At 39.9% G+C, this 22,233-nt stretch overlaps 1 protein-coding gene across 3 annotated transcripts in view; it reads right to left on the reverse strand.

Annotated features, from left to right (window-relative positions):
- grid2 (glutamate receptor, ionotropic, delta 2) overlaps positions 1 to 22,233 on the reverse strand; it is a 534,507-nt gene that overhangs the window by 223,622 nt on the left and 288,652 nt on the right. For all 3 annotated transcript variants that reach the window (XM_074669717.1, XM_074669718.1, XM_074669719.1), the window contains exon 3: positions 17,511 to 17,798. In XM_074669717.1, coding sequence (XP_074525818.1) covers positions 17,511 to 17,798 — 288 coding nt within the window. The remainder of the gene's footprint in view (positions 1 to 17,510; positions 17,799 to 22,233) is intronic.

Raw genomic sequence — 22,233 nt, forward strand, 5'->3', positions numbered from 1 at the left:
TAGGGACACACATACCTCAAGTCTCAGTCCCAGAAAGGCACAGAGGAGAGGGACATACACTTTTCTACACACACAAACTGAGCATGAATATTAAAACCGACACAACACTTTGCACCATATTCTCAGCAGTGGCTCATTTGTTATTCCTCTGTATGCAAATATCTTAAATCATGAGCTCTTACTGGCACTGATTTCTTGCTATCAGCCCATTTGTGTTATCTAATCTTGTCCTTTGTTTTATTCAGCAAAACATTTGTTGGCAGCAAAGCTTTTCAAATCCATCAGTTTTGAATAACTTTATTTCTTTCTAAAAACTTGAGTATCAAAAAAGTTGCAGGGACACACTTTTTTTAAGGACAAGTGAATACACAGACATAAAAACAAAAGCAAGTGGAGATGACTCATCACAAGTGAGGGGTGTTTTGACATTTTTGTCTCCTGTTGATACAAAAACATCTATCTTGAGCAACACAGAAAGACCTGACAAAAGTTCAAGATGGCTTTTTAGGTGATGACGTCATTGCCTTTTAGTGCATGTTTACGAATGAATACTGAAGTTACAAGGCAGACAAAAACTCAACATTAGCTTCCGAACCATGGCAAGCATTCCTTTGAGGTAGTGTTTGGAGAAGGGTCCTATGTCAGCTTACTAACTACAACTTACTGTCTTCATTAATTTACAATTCTATTGAGTCCCTGTCAGGGAGACTTCCTGATCAAGCTTGGTGCAGTAATATAAAGGCACTTTGAGTGTGTGAGAGAGATACTTATTTTCTCGTGATTTAAGAGATGTCTGGTAATTCTTTGTTGGGAATTGGTGTTACAACAAGGGCAATGAGGTAATATGTATTGCTATTTCAGCTTAATCAACCTTTAATGTCTCCAGGACACAGTGAGAACAAATAACTAATGACACTGTTAGACTTTCTGATTAGAGAATCAGCCGCTGTAATTATCTCTATAACAGTTATTTTTGATCCTCGTATAAACCGCGATGCTGGTGTCTGTATTTCCACTGCCTGAACTCCTCCATTCTTAATGAGCTACATTGCAGGTCAAGGTAATCCTAATTAAGGCACTTTGGTTGAGACCACTGCTAATGATGTCGGACGCTGTGTTACAGCGCTAGTGTGTGCCTGTATGTGTGGTTATGTAAAGCAACCACCTAATGATGTATTTGATATGGAAAACGGATGACACTGCCGTCATTGCCGGTGTCATGTCTTAGCAATTAACTGGATTGATTAGACTTGTTAAGGGCCACAGGGCTGGGTGATAGTGTGATTGCATCAATGCCAAATTTTGGAGGTTTAACAGCGTATTAAGATGGGGGACATAATGCAACATCGGTGATTCAGAGAGAATTAATTTAGAGAGAGGGCACCCACACATGGACACATGCCACTAATCTTAAGAAAAGCGTGCCAGTTCAAAAGTTTAAGGGCATCTGGAAACATTTTGGGTAATTTATAGGATATCACACCTTTTTCTAATCCTAGAAGGTCGAAAGGTTGGCGATCATGAGAAACAACACGTAAAGGAGACAGACAACATGACGACTAGGTACTAGTGTTGTCAAAAGTATCATTTTATCGGTAAATATCGATCCTGAAATTTCGCAAACGATTCAATATAAAGTTCCCCTAGTATCGATAGAGCATTACTCAACATCTTTCCCTGGTTAGACGTGCTGGCGTCAAAACATACACACAGAGCACACACGGGGTGCATGCAGCCCCTCCCTCCCTGAGTCCTGCCTCGTAGTTGAGAGAGAGAGAAAGACGCTAGCTTACACTGAATTCCAGCTGTGGCTGATAACACCGTCACTCCTACTTGCCACTTTGGCGGGTTGAATTATTTAATTGTAGTTTTCTGAAACAGCATCTGAAATACTAAACCCACTGCAATATGAGACTACGGCACTACAACTCCCATGGGCACTGCCTGCACACAGTGTTTGCTCATTGGACGCGCTCATCTCGAGCCTCGGTCTTGGACAGCCTGACAGCTCCCGGTGTTTAGGTCCTGATAACGTGATTTAAAACTTCACTCAAGTCTTTTTGGCTCTCTATTGTAAACAGATTTCGGGGTTTAAGTCACAAACTAGCGCCAAAACTCCTGTAACTTTTTAAAAGTGAGGATGGAGCTCATTTAAGCTCACACTGCACCGATCTCACCAGCAACACTCACCTAGAGCAGGGGAGGGGGAGAGGAGAGGAGAGGAGAGGAGCGCACGTAGAGAAGAGAAACTGGTCACAGATACGAGGAGCTGTAGGAACAATATTTAAACCTCCTAATGTACAAACATTTATCACAGCTTTATATAAAAAGTTCACTCTGGAAATACTGTAAACAAACCAAATCATTCTAAAAAAATGAAACTTATGGTCCAGTGTGACTTATAGCCTATCTGCTGTTTTCGTCTTCATGATGCATTTTTTTTCTTTTGATTGATACGACTTTAAAAAAATGTATAATTATACTACGAAGTGACATAGTCCAGAAAGTACCGTACTTAGTTTATTACTAAAAATTACTTTTCTAAATAAATATCTAAGCAAACATTTTTTCTTGCTAGTTTTTCAGTTTAGTTTTTATCTTTTCAACCAACCCTCAAACATAACAAATTTCATTCAAATCAATAATAAACTCCTCCTTTAATTACTTTGTCTTTATTGTCTGTATATTTTCATATTAAAGAAGCACAACCGTTTCAGAACTGAATACCTGATAATGGGGTTAAACATTTATGTAGTCTTGATTTAAGTGTAAACAGAGGTCATTTACATTTAAAAAGGTTGTAAATCTAGTTCAAGTAAACTTTACCATGTTTTTGTCTGCTTTCATCATATTAAACATAATTATCCAACAACAAATTTGTGGCTAGTGAAAATGCTGAGTGGCTGGTGAATTTGGATAACAACTAGCCACAGTGGCTGGTGAGCAAAAATGTTAATGTCAAGCCCTGGTTGCATGGTATCGAAAATCGTTTCGAAAATCGATATTTTTCAAAATATCGTATCGAAGTTAGAAATCCAGTATCGTGACAAGCCTACAAGGTACTAGTATTGACAAAAGTTGAATTTCTTCTCTTGTAGTTGCATTTCTTTAACATGGTTTGACCACCAATTATCGAGAACAGTTGGACTGTAGAGAGAAAAGATATGCAAAAAGAGACATCAAGCTGTCATTTGTTATGGCTAAACAGTGTTGTTCTCATTCAAACTAGGACATTGAGTTCCCAAGTCATTAAAATGTATTTACTGTAGTTTATTGGTAAATTAATTTAATGTATTAAATTGGTTGTTGATCAACAAGTAAAACATATATCAATTTCAATTTTTTGTGTTGGAGTTAAAAACTGACCTAAATTGATTGTTGTAACGGTCTTAACTAAAAGAGGTTGGGTAAAATCTTGTCTGTGCAAAGAGTCTTGCAAAGTGGTTAGCCCTGCTGCCTAAAAAGCAAGAAGGTCGCCAGATCAAATCCTGGTCTGATATATGGAAGGATGGGCCTTTCTGTGTGGAGCCAGCATGTTCTCCTGGGTTCTCTGGCTGGAATGGGTAAATCTAAATTGCCTGTAGGTGTGAGCATACATGCGAAAGGTTTTCTGTCTTTGTGTGTGGGCTCTGTGATTGACTGGTGACCAGTTCAGGGTGAACCCTGCCTCTTGCCCTAAAACAGCTGTGACTCTAAAGAGGATGAGCAGTAGAAAATGAATGACTGATGCACTTCAATTAATAATTATTTTTACTATTTCCTGGTGAGCCCTTGGACTAGTTAATGCCCATTCAGCTGGGCCTTGGATGGCTATTCACTATAATTTTTTTCTCTGGGTAAAACATCTCATTCAGAAAGGATGCTAATAATGTAGGATAATTTCCTGTGTCTGGGTTGATGATGTCCTTGGTAATCAAAGGTTGTGGAAATGAAAATTAAACAGTTTGCCATTCAACCTTGGAACATTTTTTAATCCACAAAAATATAATAGAACGTCTACTTCAGTGTGCCCTGCAGATGTCTTCCTTTCAATAAAGCAAAATTGCATTCGCCTTCCTGTACTCAATTAACAGTGAAGAAAACACAGTCAGTGAGACACATGAGTGCACAAATTGCCATTAAACTATTCATATATACACACACATTAAACCTAACCACAGCCCTACACGCTTTTGCTCCAACTTAAAATGTATTTCTCTAATATGGCACACAAACTGTCATTTATGTATTGATTATCCCAAGCTCTGTCAGGAGTTTTATGCTGTATGATTTATGTTTGAGGTAAGAAAGTTTTTTAAATCAACAGAATCAAAAACACTTTTGTCAAACAAAGCATAACATAATAGAGACGAATCGTCAATACAATACCTCCATATTTTCATGCATCTTTTGCTTGCAGTTTTTATTTTGGATAAAAGATTTATTTAAGCCCACTCTTGAGCAGCTTGAGCTTACCAGTAAGTCTGAGCGCTTTCTTCTGTCATGCTTTATGTCATGTCTGCCTGAACTTTACAGACTGTATTATTGGCCTCTTTGCTGACTTGTAGTCCACCTGCTGGTCCTTCTCTCTTTCTGTCATCCAGTCTGCTGACTGACTAAAGGGTCGCTCTGGCTTTATTTGCCTTCATCAATCCTTTCTCCACACTGGCTTATGGTTCAGGTTGTGTGTCTAATGCATTTTCCTCACCCTGTGAAGAGCCTTAAAAACAGGCCCAGCTGTCTCAGTGTGAAGCTCTATCAAACTCACTCACATCGCGCAGAGAATTTGTAAATAACTTCAGCAAACATCAGATTTACATGGATTACAAACAACACAAAATAACACGATTATATAGTATACATTACTGTAGTGAAGCAAAAGTTAAGTCATCTATTTTTAGGTCCACCAATGTAACTTTTTAACACACACAGCCACACAAGTAAGGACTCAACAGTGAGGAGACATTTTAAAACTGGTGTGAATGCGAAATGATTCAAATCAGTGTGAGATGAGAAATGAATCACAATGGCCTGTTTTAAACAGAAGAGGGCATTATTGTCCTTTTACTTCTCTTGTAGCATACTGTTTTGTTTCTCAGTAACCTCAAGGAGACATACTAACAGTTCCAGCTAAGATGGGCTTTGCAATGGAGGAGGCACCTCCAATGTATTTCCCTTCCCTTTACTATTTTTTGTTATCTATCCATATAAGATTGTCTCCTGCTATCAATGAACTCTTACTCCTGCTCTTCTTGTCTCTACTCACAATGTATGTCACGAGTTGTGTCTCTGTGGGTAGCAGAGAGAGAAAGAGATGCATGATGACAATTTAAGAGCTTATGCCTCTCTACAGTGTGTTTGTGGATTAAATATTCTTTGCTGATGATTATCTGTTTATATTCACTCCCATAGGAAGATTGCCATCAGACGAGAAACAGTGAAAAGTACACATAAAGGCATCAAAAAAAGCGGATTTTGAGGCAGTGACTTTGAACCTTTTGTAAAGCCTGTTTTGTGAATCCAGCTTCATGTGCAAACAGAATCACGAGTTGAGGGTAATGTTATGTCCCTGATAGCTGTTACACCATGTGCAGTAATTCCAGAGGACAAAAGCTAAGTGTTAAAGTGAAATGTCTCTTATAATAGTGTTTAATCTCTTGCAAATCATCTGCTACAAAATCAATGCTGTTTTAAAGCTCCTCACACAAGTAGAAAACACAGGGACGTAGACCAAAGAAATAAGGTTGTTTTTCCAGGGCTGGCCAGACAGTATTGACTTCCTGCCTTCTCCTGTCTGCTTTAAAGACTGTGGCCACTGACTTGTACCTTTAAAGTTAGTTTGTCCATGTTTGGTCAGCTTCATGTCCATGGGACTTTAGTTCAACTGTCTTAACTTTCACTTTGTGACGAGTAAAAGCTGTGTTCCTGATGGCTCTGCTGTTGGCCCCCAGAGAGAAAAATTACTTTGTATAAAAACATTAATTGTTTACTGTTAAGTTACATGTGTTATTACAGGAGAGAAGGTGATTTTGGAATCTTAGATGACAATTACTACTGGTGTAGGCCCTACAGCCTGCGGGTTGTAGTCAAAAGTGTTAAAAGTTTTAACGAGTGCTGTCAGGTGGTTAACAAATTAAACTAATTAATTACAGGATTCGTAGCTAATTAATTTTAATTAATCACATTTTAATTTCATAACTGCTTAAGGCCCCCAAATAAAGAATTTGAATTCAGGACATTACAAAATTGTTGTGCATGACCAATCAAATGAATACACGAAGAAGAGAAAATTCTAATATGTAAATCCACTTTTTTTTTCAACTGGCCAATATCAAAATGTCCGTGTTTGCTGCCATTGACATCTGTGGAGGCAGGGTCTGGTGGAGTTTGTCAAAATCATGCTCAAAAACTACTGTGGGGAGAGTGGTGCGCTCTTTGGATGAGAGATCAGCATGGATATGAGGAGGAGATGTGAGGTGACAGAGGCATAACGAGATGCTGCAAGTCAGAAAAGTTCAGGAAGCTCACGCTCAAACTGAGGATGTGTCACGATAGTTCAGAGAGAAAGAGTGGCCCAATCGTGAGAAAAGACAACGGAGGTCATGGAGAGGATTTAAGGATGGAGCACCCAAGGTGAACGCATTTAAAAAAGTATGTTTTGTCTGTTTTTTTTAAAATCAAAAACAGGAAGAGAGACGTTAAAGAATAGAGCCCACTAAAAGTATTATTTGGGTCTTGAAAGATCACTCAAGATGCGCTGAAAATGGCTGGCAGCCAATGAGTTAATCTCATTAATTTTTAACACAACAATTTGCAGTGTAATTAATTAATCTAATTAACAGGTTAAAGTAACAGCCGTAGTTTAAACAAATGGGGACCATCAAATACTGCAATTGTATTTTAGTTGTGAACTCTGAAAGGCTGTAAGCATGCAAATATCCCTTATTTAATGAAAGTCTGAACAAAGAGAGTTGAACCAAGAATCTTTAAGGACTGCATCATTCTTTAAAAGTCAGTCAGAGGGTTTAAAGTTAAGGGTAAGACATCCTGTGTCAGAGTGTTTTATTACCACCTCCCAGGAAAAAAGGAGAAACTGAGTCATTGACTTTCAAATGTGGACATCTCCAGTCTAATTTTCCACATTAATAATCAAAAGCATCCCTGCCCTTTGCATCAAAGTTTGGTTGATTTCCCACATCCTGCTGTTCAGAGGACAAGGCTGGAGCATGTTCCTCCCCGACTGCTGAGCGCATCATTGGCTGTCAGCTGCTCTTCATCAAGGAGCTTCAGGACACCAGAGCGGATGAAAAGACGGGTAAAATTGCCACCGACCTTGCCCACCCAGGCAACCATCTGTTTGAGAAACATTCCTCTGGGAGACAGTACCGCTCCATTAACACCATGATCACCCATCACCTCAACAGCTTTTTCCCCGAGCGCTGTCATCTTACTCAACCACTCCCACCCCCCGGTCGCCCATGCAAAGACATGCTGTGCATCCAAACAGTCAAGGGACTCTTCATCCTCATCTAATTGAGATGGCTGTATCACTACTCCTGTGCTATTACCACACAGTTTTTTGCAAAACTTACAAAAAACTTGCAGTGTCTTTATGATCATGAGTAACTTCAGATACTCTCCCACTTTGCAGTATGCCTTTGTGAGTTGTTGCTTTGTGTTTCGGGTTAAAGAGGTGGAACTGAAAAGGCATTTTGCAAAGAAATTTCCCTCACTTGAAATTGCTTCTATTACTTCCCACAAAACAAGGCAGAGGTTTGTAAGGAATTGTTCCCGGTCCGTCTCTTTCCCTAATTCGTCAGGCTTCCTTTCTTCCCCTCTGTCCCATCCATCCTCCAAGTCCCTAGCTCGAGTAAAAGCTTGAGTTAATGTAGTGTAGCAGCCAACAGCACACAGGGATTTCACCTGCATGTTCCGACCAGCTCAGTGGCACTCTGTGTGTGTTCAGGAACCACTACTTCCTTTCCCCCCTGCTTGCTTTCCTCTCATCCTCCTCTCTTCCCTTGGCTTATCATCTGAAATCCCCCTCAGTTTCCCCTCTGTTTGCTTTCTGTTCCTTCAGGCTGAATCTCATTTTGGGAATGTGCACAGACCAAGCTGTTATACCTCTCAAAGAGGCAGGCTTTGTATCATGGGTAATGCCCCTAAACTCTACACTGGAGACTGGTGTTCATGTCTAACAAACAGTCTAAGCTGGTTCTTTTTGAATAAGTGTTTTTATTCCAGCAATAATCATGATCTTTCTTTCCCCTTCGCCAAATGTGACAGGTAGCCTTGACTTGAACTATCAACGTTACAGTTGCTTGGATTAGAAAAGTAATTTAATAATTCAAAGTGCTAATGACTTGCCTTGTCCTCTCCAACTTGTTAACTGTAAAGCCATTTTCGCAATTAGTCAGTTAAGTGATTTGATTATGAGCTGCATATGAATGAGATCCAGAGGGAAAGATTAAAATCAGCCTCTTTTGTTGATACGATGACAAAACAGCGCATGTGATTTTTGGCCATGTAAGAGTTTAAAAACGGGAACTACACCAACGGTATATATTAAAAAAAAAAAAAAACAGCTGCTTCAGGCTGCACTGAGAGGCAGAATAATAAAAGATGAGAATACTGAAGTGAACTTTGCACTGTGAAGAAATGAAAAGCACCCACAGTCCAAAGAAGATGTTAACACTTCAGATATTAAAGAAGATACCAGTGGGTATTAAATAGGGAGGAAACATCAAACACCTGCAAATGAGATTCACTTTATGTAACTCCCTCACTGTCTGTCAGTGTTCCCCTGCCTCCCTTTGTTTGACTTAAAAATCTTCAAATCCCTCAAATAACACAGAAAATACCAAACTTTTTGGATTTGTTCTGCATCTGACTTCACAGTTTTAGGCCCTTCTTCTTTGTGCCCTTTTGTCTCAACCACCCTCTCCCTGCCAGAGGCGCTGAAAGTCTGGCCTAGTAACTCTTGCTTGAGGGCTTTGTGGGAAAAGCCAAGCATAACTGGCTTGGACTTAACAAAGAGGGACTGCCTGTCCTCCAATTATCCCTCCCTTCAACACATCAAGATCATTGTTCACATCACAATTCAACTTCCTTTTCGTGGATTTCAAGCTTTGTAGTAACACGAAAATAGTAAGATGAGATACAGGTAAATAGTGGTGGAGTAAGAATGACCCTACTGGACAGTTCAGTGCCAAGCACAATTTAGGGTAACAAGTGCTGCTCTGATTGGGTCAGGGCAACATCTCAATTGATTACAGCTCACTGAATGTTCAAAAGCATAGCCTGGGTTTTACAATCTAAAATTTAAGATTGTAATGCCAGGTTTGTATAGCTATTGCTATTACATTTTCTTACCAATCACCTGGCTGTGTTAGCCATGGGTAATCTACAGTTAGCTGGTGGTTATGCAAACAGAGCATTTAAAGGGTAAAGACATAAAGAGGTCTTGTCTCACTGTGAAGGGGGCACTATTTCACAGAATCAGCCACTCACTGTACATTATCTCTCATTCAACTTCCTGACTGACATAGATGTTGTTTTGAAAAAACCTTAACAGTATTGTGTGATGAACCGCAGGGAAAAGATGAAAAAACAAAACATAGTTTCTAAATTATGGAAAGGCAAAAACACTATTTTCTACGAAAATGTCTGTTTGTACGTCTGCTCCTGAAGCTTCCCTCACAATGTTCTATTCTGCTGTCAGTCCAACATCATCTCCCATAATCTTTGTCTTTCCCCTCAGCCTTTTTCTCCTGGCTATCCTTATCCCTGCCCTGGGCATTTCACTGTTGTACGGCTCAAAGGTAGTGCTTCTTAAATATGGATTGAGCCTCAAAATGAATGTTCCACCTAAGCTTTGGCCTAGTGGATTAATTCATCAGCTGTACATGTGGCTCAAAATGTTCAAGTACCAAGCCCTCAGGATTTGGACCTAAACTTGAGCAGTTTTCTTCCACATAAGGAATTAAAAGCCTGAAGCAGCAATCGTCTTTCACACCTTATATTGCTCTCTAAATTGTCTACTCCTTTAGATCTAAGTACCTAGCCTTGTCCACCACTCTTTAGCTTTATTTCTCTCTTTCTTATCCCTTCTTTCATTCTTTATTCCCTCAGAAACCCCAGGCTCCCCATTGTTAAAGTACCTGCAGAGAGCTCAGAAAACATTTGTTAAAAACCAGCACTATAAACGACTTGGCACCTTTTAGGTGCAAGTCACTTTACTAATCTCTTCAAATCTTTTCCTGCTTTTAACCCACCACACACTGCTTCCCTTGGCTTTCAGGTATGGTTCATGTTCAGCTCTCCCTTTCATCAACTCTTGTTTTAGGACAGTTTAATATTTTGCCCTGTACTGGGACTATCACACACTATTCATATTACTTGGTGACTGTTATAACCTTCGCCGAGGAGGTTATGTTTCTGGGAGAGTTTGTCAGTTTGTTTGTCTGTGAACAAAATAACTCAAAAGCTAACAAACAGATCTGGATGAAATTTTCAAGAAATGATCAAAATGGGATAAGGAAGACGTGATTACATTTTGGGGGTGATCCGAATCACCGCCTGAATCCAGGGTTTTTTTGCAGGATTCTTTATCATTGTGAGATAGGGCCATTTTCACCATATGTGTATATAACTCCATGATAAATGCTCAGAATGCTTTGCAAAAGAATACAAGACAAGGTCACCATAATTTCTGACAGACATAAAAGAACAATCCAGATCCTGCCAATATTCTGGATACTAAGATCTGGAATATGACATATGTACTGGGTCATCATAATTTTCAACACTGTCAGGTAACAAATTATTGTACAAACCTGCATCTAACACCAAATTGTAGCAGACAGTCTGCTGAAAGGGAGTATAACATCAAAGTAGGACTTAAGTGTTGTGTGACAATCACGATATGCTTCACAGACGTCTGCGCTCTCTGAGTGCTTTTCTTGTTGATAACTTAAATGACATGATTTAGAAACACCTATTTCACCTAACATTTATTTTACTTTAAAAAGAAAGAAAGAAAATATTGTTCTTCCATAATGTGTGTGTACAATTCTAGTTTCTGGGAGATTATCCATACTGAAATTGAATTTGCTCAGTGTTGACTATCAAGAATTAGCAGGCTGGTATTAGTGGTCACTAGGCTTACTCTTTATAGAAGAGTAGGAGAGAGAGAAACACCTGTTTCCATCAGGAAAGTCACACAGCTTCTCCCTTCATACCGGTCTTTTCAGCGGGTGGCAGTCCTCTAAAAGCCCTGACCGCTGACTTACAGCTACATCTGTGGGTATTGAAACCAAAACTTGAGGATTTTTCTACTGGCCTTACGGAAAAATATTTAGGTTATAAGATTTGTCTACTAAAATATTCTCAAAGTAGTAAGCTGTACCTCTATATTCTAAACACTTCAGATGATCATCTCTTCTTCCTGCTTTGCTGTAGTCTGCCCCTTTCTTAGCCCTCTCTTCCTAACTGAACTCCATATTGTGAAAATATTTCAGCTCCAGTGTCCTCTAAGGATGTAAAACACCACTCTTGGGTCACACTATTTTGTAAAAGATATTACCCCCGTTTCTGTTGTTTTTTGTTACCTGCCCACTTGTCTGCTTTTCACTTTACCCTGCCAAATCTGATATGCCTTTAGATCTCTGTCCCTATCCACCCCCTGCTTTACGGTTTCTGTTTTTCCTTATATATTTCCACTTTCATCTCTTGCTCTCTGCAGGATTTTACTCTGGAGGAGACACAGTAAGACATGACCTCCCTCTAAAAAGCTTGTAGAGCGTCAGTGTTTGGCTCACGAGCGTACCTTTTTTTGCCTCTGTTTCTTCAAACCTTACTTTATCATCAACTTTTCCCACATCTCTCTTGGCATAGCTTTTATGTCTTTTTCACCTTCTCCTTCACCTCCTACGAGCTCTCCCTCCTGTGGTGTCTATGGGTTTCACTGCAGTTAAAAAAAGATACCTGTCTTTCCAGCATTGTGTCTGTGTCTCATCATTCCTCTTTCTCTTTCCAGTGTTGTTATAAACAATGTTATGCCTGCAAAAGATTAAGCTCTTGTTTTCATTCTTCAATTTTAAAATCAAGACTAAATTTTTCAATCTTACAACTAAAGGTGTGACACAGTTTTAATTGTGTTTGCATGTAAAACTGGAGCTATAATAGCTAAGGTGGTTAAACCTGCAACATACTGTTCTGACTTCCTCAAGCCTTTTGATTATGCTCTGCCACAGGTATGTACGAAACTTTAGGTAACGCATGAATAAATCCCTGAGTATATTGGGAGATGAATTTGCACCTGATCTGTTTAGTGTTTCTTTTCTGAAATGATATCAGAACAACTAAAAGAAAAGGTAGCCCATGCACCTTTCCCAGATGACTCTCCTTTTTCAGTCTGCTTCATGTGCTTTTTTATAAAACCTAGAAAGAGATCAAACATACACAGGTATTTTACCAAAACTGAGCCTTTTTAAAGTGACAACTTGACATTTCAAACATCCAACAGATTCCTTTCCCTAACACCTTCATCCCTCAAAGATCTTCACATGATTCATTTAAGGTCAAAGTCAGCTTTTTCATGTCTTCTTTTTTCCCTGATGCATGGAACATTTCTGTCTCGTTTCCTCTTTCCCTCCTTTTTTTTTTGTCTTGGTCCGTCCCTTTACCTCTGCTCATTAAATCCCTCACCCCTATCTGTCAGGTCAAGTATTTCCCTTTCCCAGTGTCACAAAAGGGGAATATGAAAATAGGTGAGGTGACTCACTTCAATGTCAGCTGTCAGTTAAGTACACATTTGTCTACTTTGCATGAACCAGTAAAAAAAGCGGTTGACATTTTCATGGCGTTCACTGTGCGATAAGAAGAAAAAAAGGGGCGAGGATTGTTTTCCCACTGTTATCATCTGTCTCATTACTCTTTAATCAGCAGCTGGCTGCAGATAAAGAGAAATCTGAATGTTTGAATTTGTTTAAAATTCTGAACATGTTAAGACATGTTTAATTACCATATACATGGGTTACATGACCTGCATGGTAACACATAACATGCTATAATTGGTGTCTCTTTAGAATATAAGTATTGATTTCATATTTAATGCATAAACGTCTGATAAAATATTCATAACCAGAGTCCATACAATAACAGAAAACATACACTTGTAGGTTATACACCGTTCTGATGGGCTGAGCTGACATTTTGGGAAGCTGCACCATTGACAGCTAAAGCCAATATGTGACAAACAATGACTTAGCTTTATCCCATGTGGATTCATTTATCTGACCTTTGCTCAAAACGTCAATTTGAGGACAGATAACTGTTGCCATGGAGCCAAAACTGCTGAAAAATAATCAGATTTTGTGTTTCCAGCTGAATTTGGATCATTTCTAACAGAGCCACACACTTCACTTTAATAAAACAAGGCATATGTGTCTCAAATATCAGCACTTTTATTGTTTTCTCCTTATAAAAGACTGGCAACCTAACAGGCATCATACTTTAAAAGCAGCACTTTGGATAGACCATAACCTTTTACTATTGTGCCTCAGGCTCCACTTGTCATTGGCTAAAAGCAAAACAAAACAAATCATCTTAATGTCAACAGTGTTATTACCTCTAAGTGGTGCTTCCAACATTTGCCCAACGAGACCTGAGCTTCTGGTTCTGACTGGATTACAGGCAAGGTGACTCAGCAGGTAACAGGCACTTGTCAATAAAATGTTCGATATATTTCAGCTTTACAGTGTTAATGCAGACAGAAAGCAGGGAAGTAAATGAAAAGGCAAAGGAAGGGCTGGAAAGATAAAGTGAGAGAGCGCCAGCAAGAGAGGGAGGGAGATAATAGAGAGAAAACATGTGTTCTCAGTGTCCGGATCGCACCAGTAGAGCTGAAAATAGGGATTGGGACAGTTGCACCGTAGCTTCATTTGAGACGACACACTCGACTGTCTGTTCTCTAAAGAACTCTCCTTGTTCAGAGGCGAGGCCTTTTGGGAACATTGCTATCATCTTAAAAGGCCATCTCCGTCTCTGTCTCTCCCTCACCGTACCTCACTGTTTCTCCCCTCTCTCTCTGCTCTTGCCATCTCCCTTCTCTCCTTGAACGGGGTGAGGCCATTAGGGAACAATGGTGATATCTTTAAAGGGCCTTCTGTGGCTGTGAGAACAGCACTGTCAAAACCCAGAGGATCCATGTGCTGAATCAGTGGACACAGAGCACAGAGGGGGTGGAGGCATTTAGATGGGGTGCAGGAGTGTGCCTCTGCAAGCATGTAATTGTGTGTATGTCTGATACTTTATGTGAACTAGAGCACATTTGGGAGCAATTTTGGATCGAAACCCATGGATCTAAGGTTGTGTAGCCAGGGAGAAATCAATGATCCAACTTTCAGTCATGATCAGGGTCAGGTTAAGGTTAGAGTGAAAGCCTCCCCCCCACGGGCATGTATATTTTTGTTGGTAATTTGCATGCACATTTAACAAAGTTCAACCCGCGGTGTGAAATGAAGGTTTTCAGTTGTGCTGAACTTTGATGCTAAGCTGAAACCACATCAGCCTGTGCAGAGTTCATTTCAACGAAGCAAATATGGGTTATATTTCAGAGCAAATGGGTGCAAACAGCAATCCCTATGATTAAGAAAAGAAGAGAATTTAATACAAGTTTCTATCCTGGTAAAGTGACATTTTAAAGGATCCTGATACCATATGGTTGCACCTACAGGATAACAACATTCATCAAGGGAAAGTCTGAAAATGTAGACATGAAAAACTTTTTATGTCATGCAAAAAGCTATCAATTCTGAACTTCCCTGCAGAACTTAGCATACTCTCAACTATACCTCTAATTTTCCAATTAATTTACAGACTAGATGAAAATGTTCCTGCTAAGAGGTCCTCAGGGCTGATTTAATCACAGTATTTACCAAACTGACTCCTGATATATTGGACTATCATTTCCAGAAGGGCCACATTCAATATCCATCCAATATAAACTGCCTGATCGAGCTCACTAGTTAGAACATACTTTCATATGACATATTCAATACTCTGATAAAATGCTTTAATGCCTAGGAAAATTGAGTTGGGGCCAGCAGAATGCATTGCAAAACAACTCCAGCGCAGAGATCCTATTGGAGATCAATGCAAACAACACATTAATTGTGTTAATTGAATGCAATGAGTGAAATGGAGCTCCATTATAGCAGTGAGGATTAAATCAACACAGAGTCAGCGAAGGCAGAAAACTGTGACAGTGCTCTCTACAGGCTGAAACTTTTATGAGGATAAAGTTCAGAAGTTCTTCTGTTTGGCCAAAGACTGCTTGATATCACAGCAGTAGTTCAAATTTCAGCATCATTCATTCTGGTGTGGTCAAAATGCTCCCTGGTTTTGAGATTCAGCCTTTTGTAAAGGTAGTGCATCACCGGGTTTCTATAAAGTTAGAACATCAGAGGTAAATCTACCACGACCTCAGAGTCCAGCTACAGAAAGAGGAGACTTAAGACCAAAACAGGCATAGAAAAAGAGTGATGTGACTGACAGAACATGTTCTTGTATGGGAGTTTAAATAAGTTTGAGACCATACTTGTGGAAAGAGGAATTGCTGAGTCACAATATGTAAATATAAGATTGAAACACAAACCAACTGGCGATCAGGGTTTGAGCTTCAAAAAAATCTCATTGATGTACTTCTATCTGAATTCCAAAATATGCAATTTGAAGGATATAATCTGCATTCAACTATTACAGATTACCTTATTAATCAGAGGGGCAATAGTGATTGCTATGATCCCAAAATGTGAAACAACTGGATATGTTTGTGAAATGATTTCAGCAGATGTTGCCTTTCATTTAACAAGGATCAGAGGTGGAAATCCTCTAAGGATTTCTGTTTAACAGTATGCTGTCAGTACTGGTAATATTGTGTTAACAGTATGCTGGCTAACAGGTTTGCATGTTTATAGTTTGGGGAACACCACCAGTAACTCTGTGTTTTGATCTGGTCTGGGTGAGAAATTGCACATCCAGATTTAAATCACAAGTATCACACATGTTTTAATGTATTGCATATGGAAGATGAGTCAGGTGAGCATTTAAGCATTTAGGGAGCTCAAAATAAAATCTGTCACCCCTTTATTATAAGGGTTACATGTGCACCAACTGAGGGGCCAAACTCAAACCTCATTTCAACTGTCAGGAGGAAAAATAGGGTAAAATAAGCCTGGCCATCAGCTGTCTCAGTCTAATCTCAGAGACAGAATATTATTACCTCATAAAAAAGCACAGCTTGAATAAATATGAAAGTGTCACTACATGTACAGAATACAAAAGGCAAAACCTCTGTAAAAGCATGCTAACAGACTGCAGAAAAGTAGCACTGTTTAAAAAGGACATTCAATCCTGTGAGTCTAATGTTGGAGTTAATGGACCAGAAGGGTGGGGGGTGCAGGGTAAAGTTAGACAGCATAAACACAGAGGCAGAGTGATGAGTCACAATCATAAAGATACATATGCATGTCTGCCTGTTGCTGTGCACATCAATACAAGCCCACATGTCTGCCTCAGTCTGTTATTAGACACAAAATAAAAGGGAAGAGAAAAAGGGAGAAGAGCAAAGCGTCTGACATAACCAATCATCCATTAGTCCTCTAATGCCCCACCATGCTGAGAAACCATTGATGCTCTTACATAAGATAAATTCAAAATTTACACGCCAACTTCACAGGCTCATGAAATGTCAGAGGTTGAGGCAAAGTTTTTCTGACTCTCCTGAAGTTTAGACGGACTGAATAATAAGCTACATGTCTGCTTCTTGGAACCGAGAACACTCTGTACTTGTTTTTTAGTGCAGATAATACCTCTTTGATGTAAGTGCATGTCTTTTCTGATCAGCATCATAGCACTACCTCCTGAGGTGTAATGACATGATGTGGAACATGTCACTATGTGGTATTGTCATGTTGTAACATATTGTGTAATACTAGTTTCATTTAGGATTATACATCGCCACATCTTTGAGTAAACAACCTAAACAATAGTTGGGATGAATAATAGTACGTTAAAAAAAAGATGAAATTACTTTAAAAGATGCTTTTTCTACTGAAAAATTGAGGGTTTTTTCAGAAAAATGCACATCACGTGGTATTTCGCATACATGTGGGAGTGATAGGATTTGCCAGTCGGAACTGGTTACAGATTTTAAAATGAGCGATATGAGTGGACTGATTTGTGGCACCCTTTTCAATAATAATGGCACACCAACCAGTCAATGGCCAGCTGTGATCTTGCTGACCGGTGTTTTGCTCTATTGTTTCTGCAGAATGTGCTCGGTTTCCTCATATTATGACATTTTGCAGGATTAGCATGAGCTCATATCCAATGTTTTCCAGAATGCTTGCATGGCCAGCTTGGCACCCCAGCCTAAGTGGTACCCGGAAGAAGACAAGGTACCAGAGTGCTATTTATACCCATACTTCACTGAAATCCCATCAGACAGATACAGGTTGTATCCTTACCAAAATCTGAATCATAGAAGACGATGAACTTCTGCCAGCTGTACTCAGACACCACCTGCATAATGACCTCATTGAGATAGACCGGTGGGCGAACCATTAGGGTGTAGTCATCAGTGCCGGGAAGGCGGCTGGTAGGTGGGCAGGAGGAGCGCGGTGTCCCTGCTGTAGACCGCTGGATAAAGAGATGGGGGATGTGCATTGCATCAGCTAGGGTCTGAAGGCTGCCTGCTGACATGCAGCCGATTGAGCTGACCAGAGCCAGGATACCACGGTTCATCAGCTCGCAGGCTGCAAGGAGAAGAGGAAAAGAGAGGAGAGGGAAAAGAAGACAGAGAGGGGGAAGGGAAGAGAAGACAAAAGAAAGAACTGTTAATCATAGTTTCCATTTGATGTCGAGACTCACATGTTGCTAAATATTGGTTCTTGGCTAGAGTTTGAGGAGGAAATAACTCTGATTCTACAGTCATCACTACAGCGCTGACTAAAAAAGAAGGGGGTATTTCTAGCATCTGCGTGTATCCTCATACATCGCAAAGCTATTTTAAAGACTAAAGCAGGTACAGTCAAATACATCCTGCTCTGCGGTAGCTACAAACAGAAGGACATAAAGACAGTGAGGGAGGAAGCTGGATGCTGAGGTATACACATAGGTATTTCTGGAAGCAAAGCAGAAAAACATTGTGCACTGTTACACAAAAGATACTTTTAGTCCTGTACTATTCCCCTGTCAAAACCCCAAAAAGCATGAAAAACTCATTGCAAGGGTCCTGTCAGATTGGTAAAACTAGAGCACTCTGGAACATGTGAAAGTATTTTTTTTGTCCAAGTCAAGGGTAAGATGATCTTTTGCTTTAACTTGCTACGTAAACAAGCTTCACAAACTTTTGCTGAACTGGAATGTCATGTTTTGTGTTTGGAGATCAAGCTTTGGTTTCATGTTCAACAAGGAGCTTATTGTCAAGTGGTTTGTTTTCAGTGTTTAATTCTTTCATTGAGGGGAACCCACCCCTGCATGGGTAGTAATAGAAAAAACAGACATGATGAATTACGGTGTAGAAATTGTGGGTGTGTTTTGCATATTTACGCTCACCATCTAGACATGACTCATTTTAACTGTTATATACAGCTATGAGTCAGAGCACACACAAATAAGCACATATAAAGAAAATGGCTTGATTATAGGATTATTTGACTGTAGGATGGTGGATTATGTTTGTTTTTCTTGACATCTGTTTTTTTCTCCTGTTTTATTGTGCTTATATATAGCATAGTACAATGACTGACATTCAGGCATGGTTTACTTTGTGCGTGAAAACTCCAATTTCCTATTTTCTACACAGACAGTGACGGCTTTCTGCTAATAGTATTCTGACCATGAGACTGAGTGAAGATAAGCTCTGAATTTAGCAGAATCATACCAATGCCCACAATACCGACCAACCTCCAGGATATTTTTGGCACAAAAATAATAAAATAAAGCAGCGTGATACAGAAAACAGTGTTCTGTATTCAGTGCATTTCAAACGGTACACCATAAAAGCTCCCTTTACAGAGAGATAATCCACAAATCATTCAGTTGTGCGCTGCACTAAGTTCTCTTTAGGTTCAATACTCCACGTCTGCTTAATTCACCTCCCTTTCCTTCCTCCCCCCACTTTCATCCTTCCAAGACCTCTGGTGCTTTCAGAAACACCTCTACCTCCCACCCTCTAAGCCCACTCCCGTTATCTCCCCTCTTGTCCAAAACAGCCCCTCTGAGTGCTTACCTTTCAGCCCCAATCATTTCAGAGCTGCAATCTTGCAGTGATTTTCATTTTAGTTGCCTTACAGCACAACTGAATGCTCCACACTGTCCTCAATTTGGAGTCATCTGCCTTCCTCCTCCGCCTCCTCTCCAGCATACTACACCAGCACCGTTTTCCATTCCACCCAACAATCTTTTTCACCATCTTTACTCACTACCCGTTTTCCCTCTTGTATCTTGTTTACCCTTGTGGCAACACAAGCAGCGACTGATTCTCTTCCCTGTCTGAACTCGAGACCTCTTTCTATTCATCACCTCTTTATGACTTCATATTTTGCTCACTTCTTTCCCCTCCTCTCATCTGTTTTCCATAATTTTGCCCCCCCCTGCATTTTGCCCTGATGTCCTTGCCTCCCTTTTCCATCCTTCATCCATTTATCTCCATATTTCATCCCTTATTTCTGCTTCAGTGCTACTCTTTGCAGTTTCCTTTACTGTGTTTGAAGCAGCAAAATGTGTTTACTTCACTTCTAGCACAGTAAAACTGTGCCACTGTTACTGGGTAAAACAAAAAAAAAGAAAAGAAAAAGAAACAGCGGGAAGAATGTTTAACGGTAGCACAGTGCAACACAAACACACATACATGGTGCAACGAAAATGCACAATGGCAATAAAGCACACACAGGCAGTATAATGCCACTAAGCTGTTGACACGGCAGAAGTAAAGCCAGAGGAAGAAAGAGCAAAGAAAGAAAGAAAGAAAGATTTGAGAGGCTAGATTCATGTTGCTGAGAAAAGCAAAACACAACACTATTGTTTTGTGTTTGCACATGTGTGAATGTGTATGCATGTGTGAGAGTGCATAAAAGGTATGCAACACAACAGTGTCCCCTGTGTCAAATGGTTTCCATGACACAACAGAATGGGCTGAACTTCAAAGGGTTCGTGAGGAGCCACTCTTAAATTATGACAAAGCCAAGCTTGTGTATTCACAACGTGGTGTCTGCATAATTGCTTTTGGTGTTTAATTACTTCGCTCGAGCATTACTGATTTCATTTGGATACATTACTTTTGAGATGTATAAGTAAGCCTAGAACTAAATTCATGTGACATTTTAATTATCTCGCCTTTCTGTGATGAGAAGATAAAGCTTAATGCAGAAGAACAGAGACATTCTCAGGATGGTTCACTCTCAAAATAGTCAGAGTTTCTGAGCTAAATGGGTCACAGTTGTCACCAAAGTAGATTTTCCTTTTTAGTAAAAGGCTAAAAGGTTACTCCACTCATTCATTTCCTTCTGCACTGATGTGGATGATTAATGGGCAGAAGCTAAAGGAGTTTCAATCTCACTGCCCATTGTAAGAGTCCACATTCTGAGGAATTAATTAAAAGTGTAACAATATATGATTAAACTCCATTAAGTCTCTGCATACTGCTTAGTCATGGCCATTATTCTTCAAATGAGTGAGCTCAGGATTCATCTTCTATCACCTTTATGCTTGAGCATATGCTCCTGCAGGTGTGATTGTGGGAAGGCTCACCTGTGATTGTATTAATGCACATATACTGTAAAAAAAAAAATCACACCAGTGTATGGGAGTCTGCATTTTCCTAAACAGACCCAATAAGCCGTGATCATATTTTACAAGCTACTTTATCCAGATTCCATGTCCCTATTATAGCAGGATGCTAACAAATGCTTTAGCTTCTTATTCTATGGTCTAGCTATAGTGTATTAGCTTAGCATCATGAAAGCTTTGGCTAATGGAAGGCTCTGCTAATCCTCTACTTATTAGGGCACTTTGGAGAATTAGTGCCCTCATCCCCTCCACATCACACACTCTTAAGTCTGCAGGGGGCTTCTGAGCACTTGGCTCATTAATACTCTTTGCTAATGACTTAAAGGGCCTGATGCGTTAACCTACTCCAATGTTACATCAATATGGGGAAGGCAACAGTTAAAAAGGTTTCAAAATGAGGAGGCAAGAGATGCTGGTCCTACAAAAGTATGTGTTGAGAGCTAGAGAGAAGCCCACTTGGCTCACATTTAAAGTTTAGAATCATTTAAAAGACAAAGTTCTGGTCAGAGTGGCTCAGTGTGAGTTGGGTGTTTGGTGAATATTGTGTCCTCACACCTTGACAACACTTAAAAGACTTGCTGCTGTGTACAATGACTCCACTCAGAGCACAAAAACAGATTTGGTCGACGGAAAAAGAGCTGAGTAGGAGTGCAAACAAACACATAATGTAGCCATTTGGAGTTTTTCACCCATCCTCCTGAACCATAACCACCCACCAACACACCACACTTACACTCCACCACCACCACCACCACCATAACCATCACTGCAAGCCCACGCACAAGCACACTCACACATCTAAAAACCCTCCTGAGCATGAGAAGTACACTGACTCATGATAAATCATTCCAGGATCAATCTCCCTGAAGCGGCTACGATCTGTCAAGCTTTCACGCAGAGGTGTTTATTTGAGGAATATGCATGCAAGTCATACGAGCAGACGTACACATCAAGAGCTTAGACTCTGGGCTCATCTGCTGTGCTCATTTATCTGCTCTGCGTTCATTTATCTATTTTTGCTGGAAGGTTAGCATGCCTTGGTGGTCATCCATCTCCTCATCAGGCTTTATGCATGTAGGTTTTCTTTATTTTTTTATATAAATAAAACCGTTGATCTATAATCCAGGGCCCCAAACCTCAACAGCATCCGACATAAAATAAATCAAACACTCTCCATGATTTGTTATGTTATACCTTTGTGTTGTTCCACAGCTTTCTCCATTTTTGGTTTACATTCAGGCATTTCTGACACATGTTGAGCATGCTACATGTGTTGTATGCAGCAGAGCATGTTATTAAGCTCTCTCCTCAGCTTGTTGGTCTGTCAGAAGAAATGGACGGCAAGCACTTCACCTGCACTCATGTGTGACAGTTCTCTCTCTCTATCTGTGTCTTTCC

The sequence above is a fragment of the Halichoeres trimaculatus genome, unplaced genomic scaffold, assembly GCF_033239565.1.
Source record: "Halichoeres trimaculatus isolate MK-OKI-2021-1 unplaced genomic scaffold, fHalTri1.1 fHalTri1_scaffold_5, whole genome shotgun sequence".
NCBI lineage: Eukaryota > Metazoa > Chordata > Actinopteri > Labriformes > Labridae > Halichoeres > Halichoeres trimaculatus.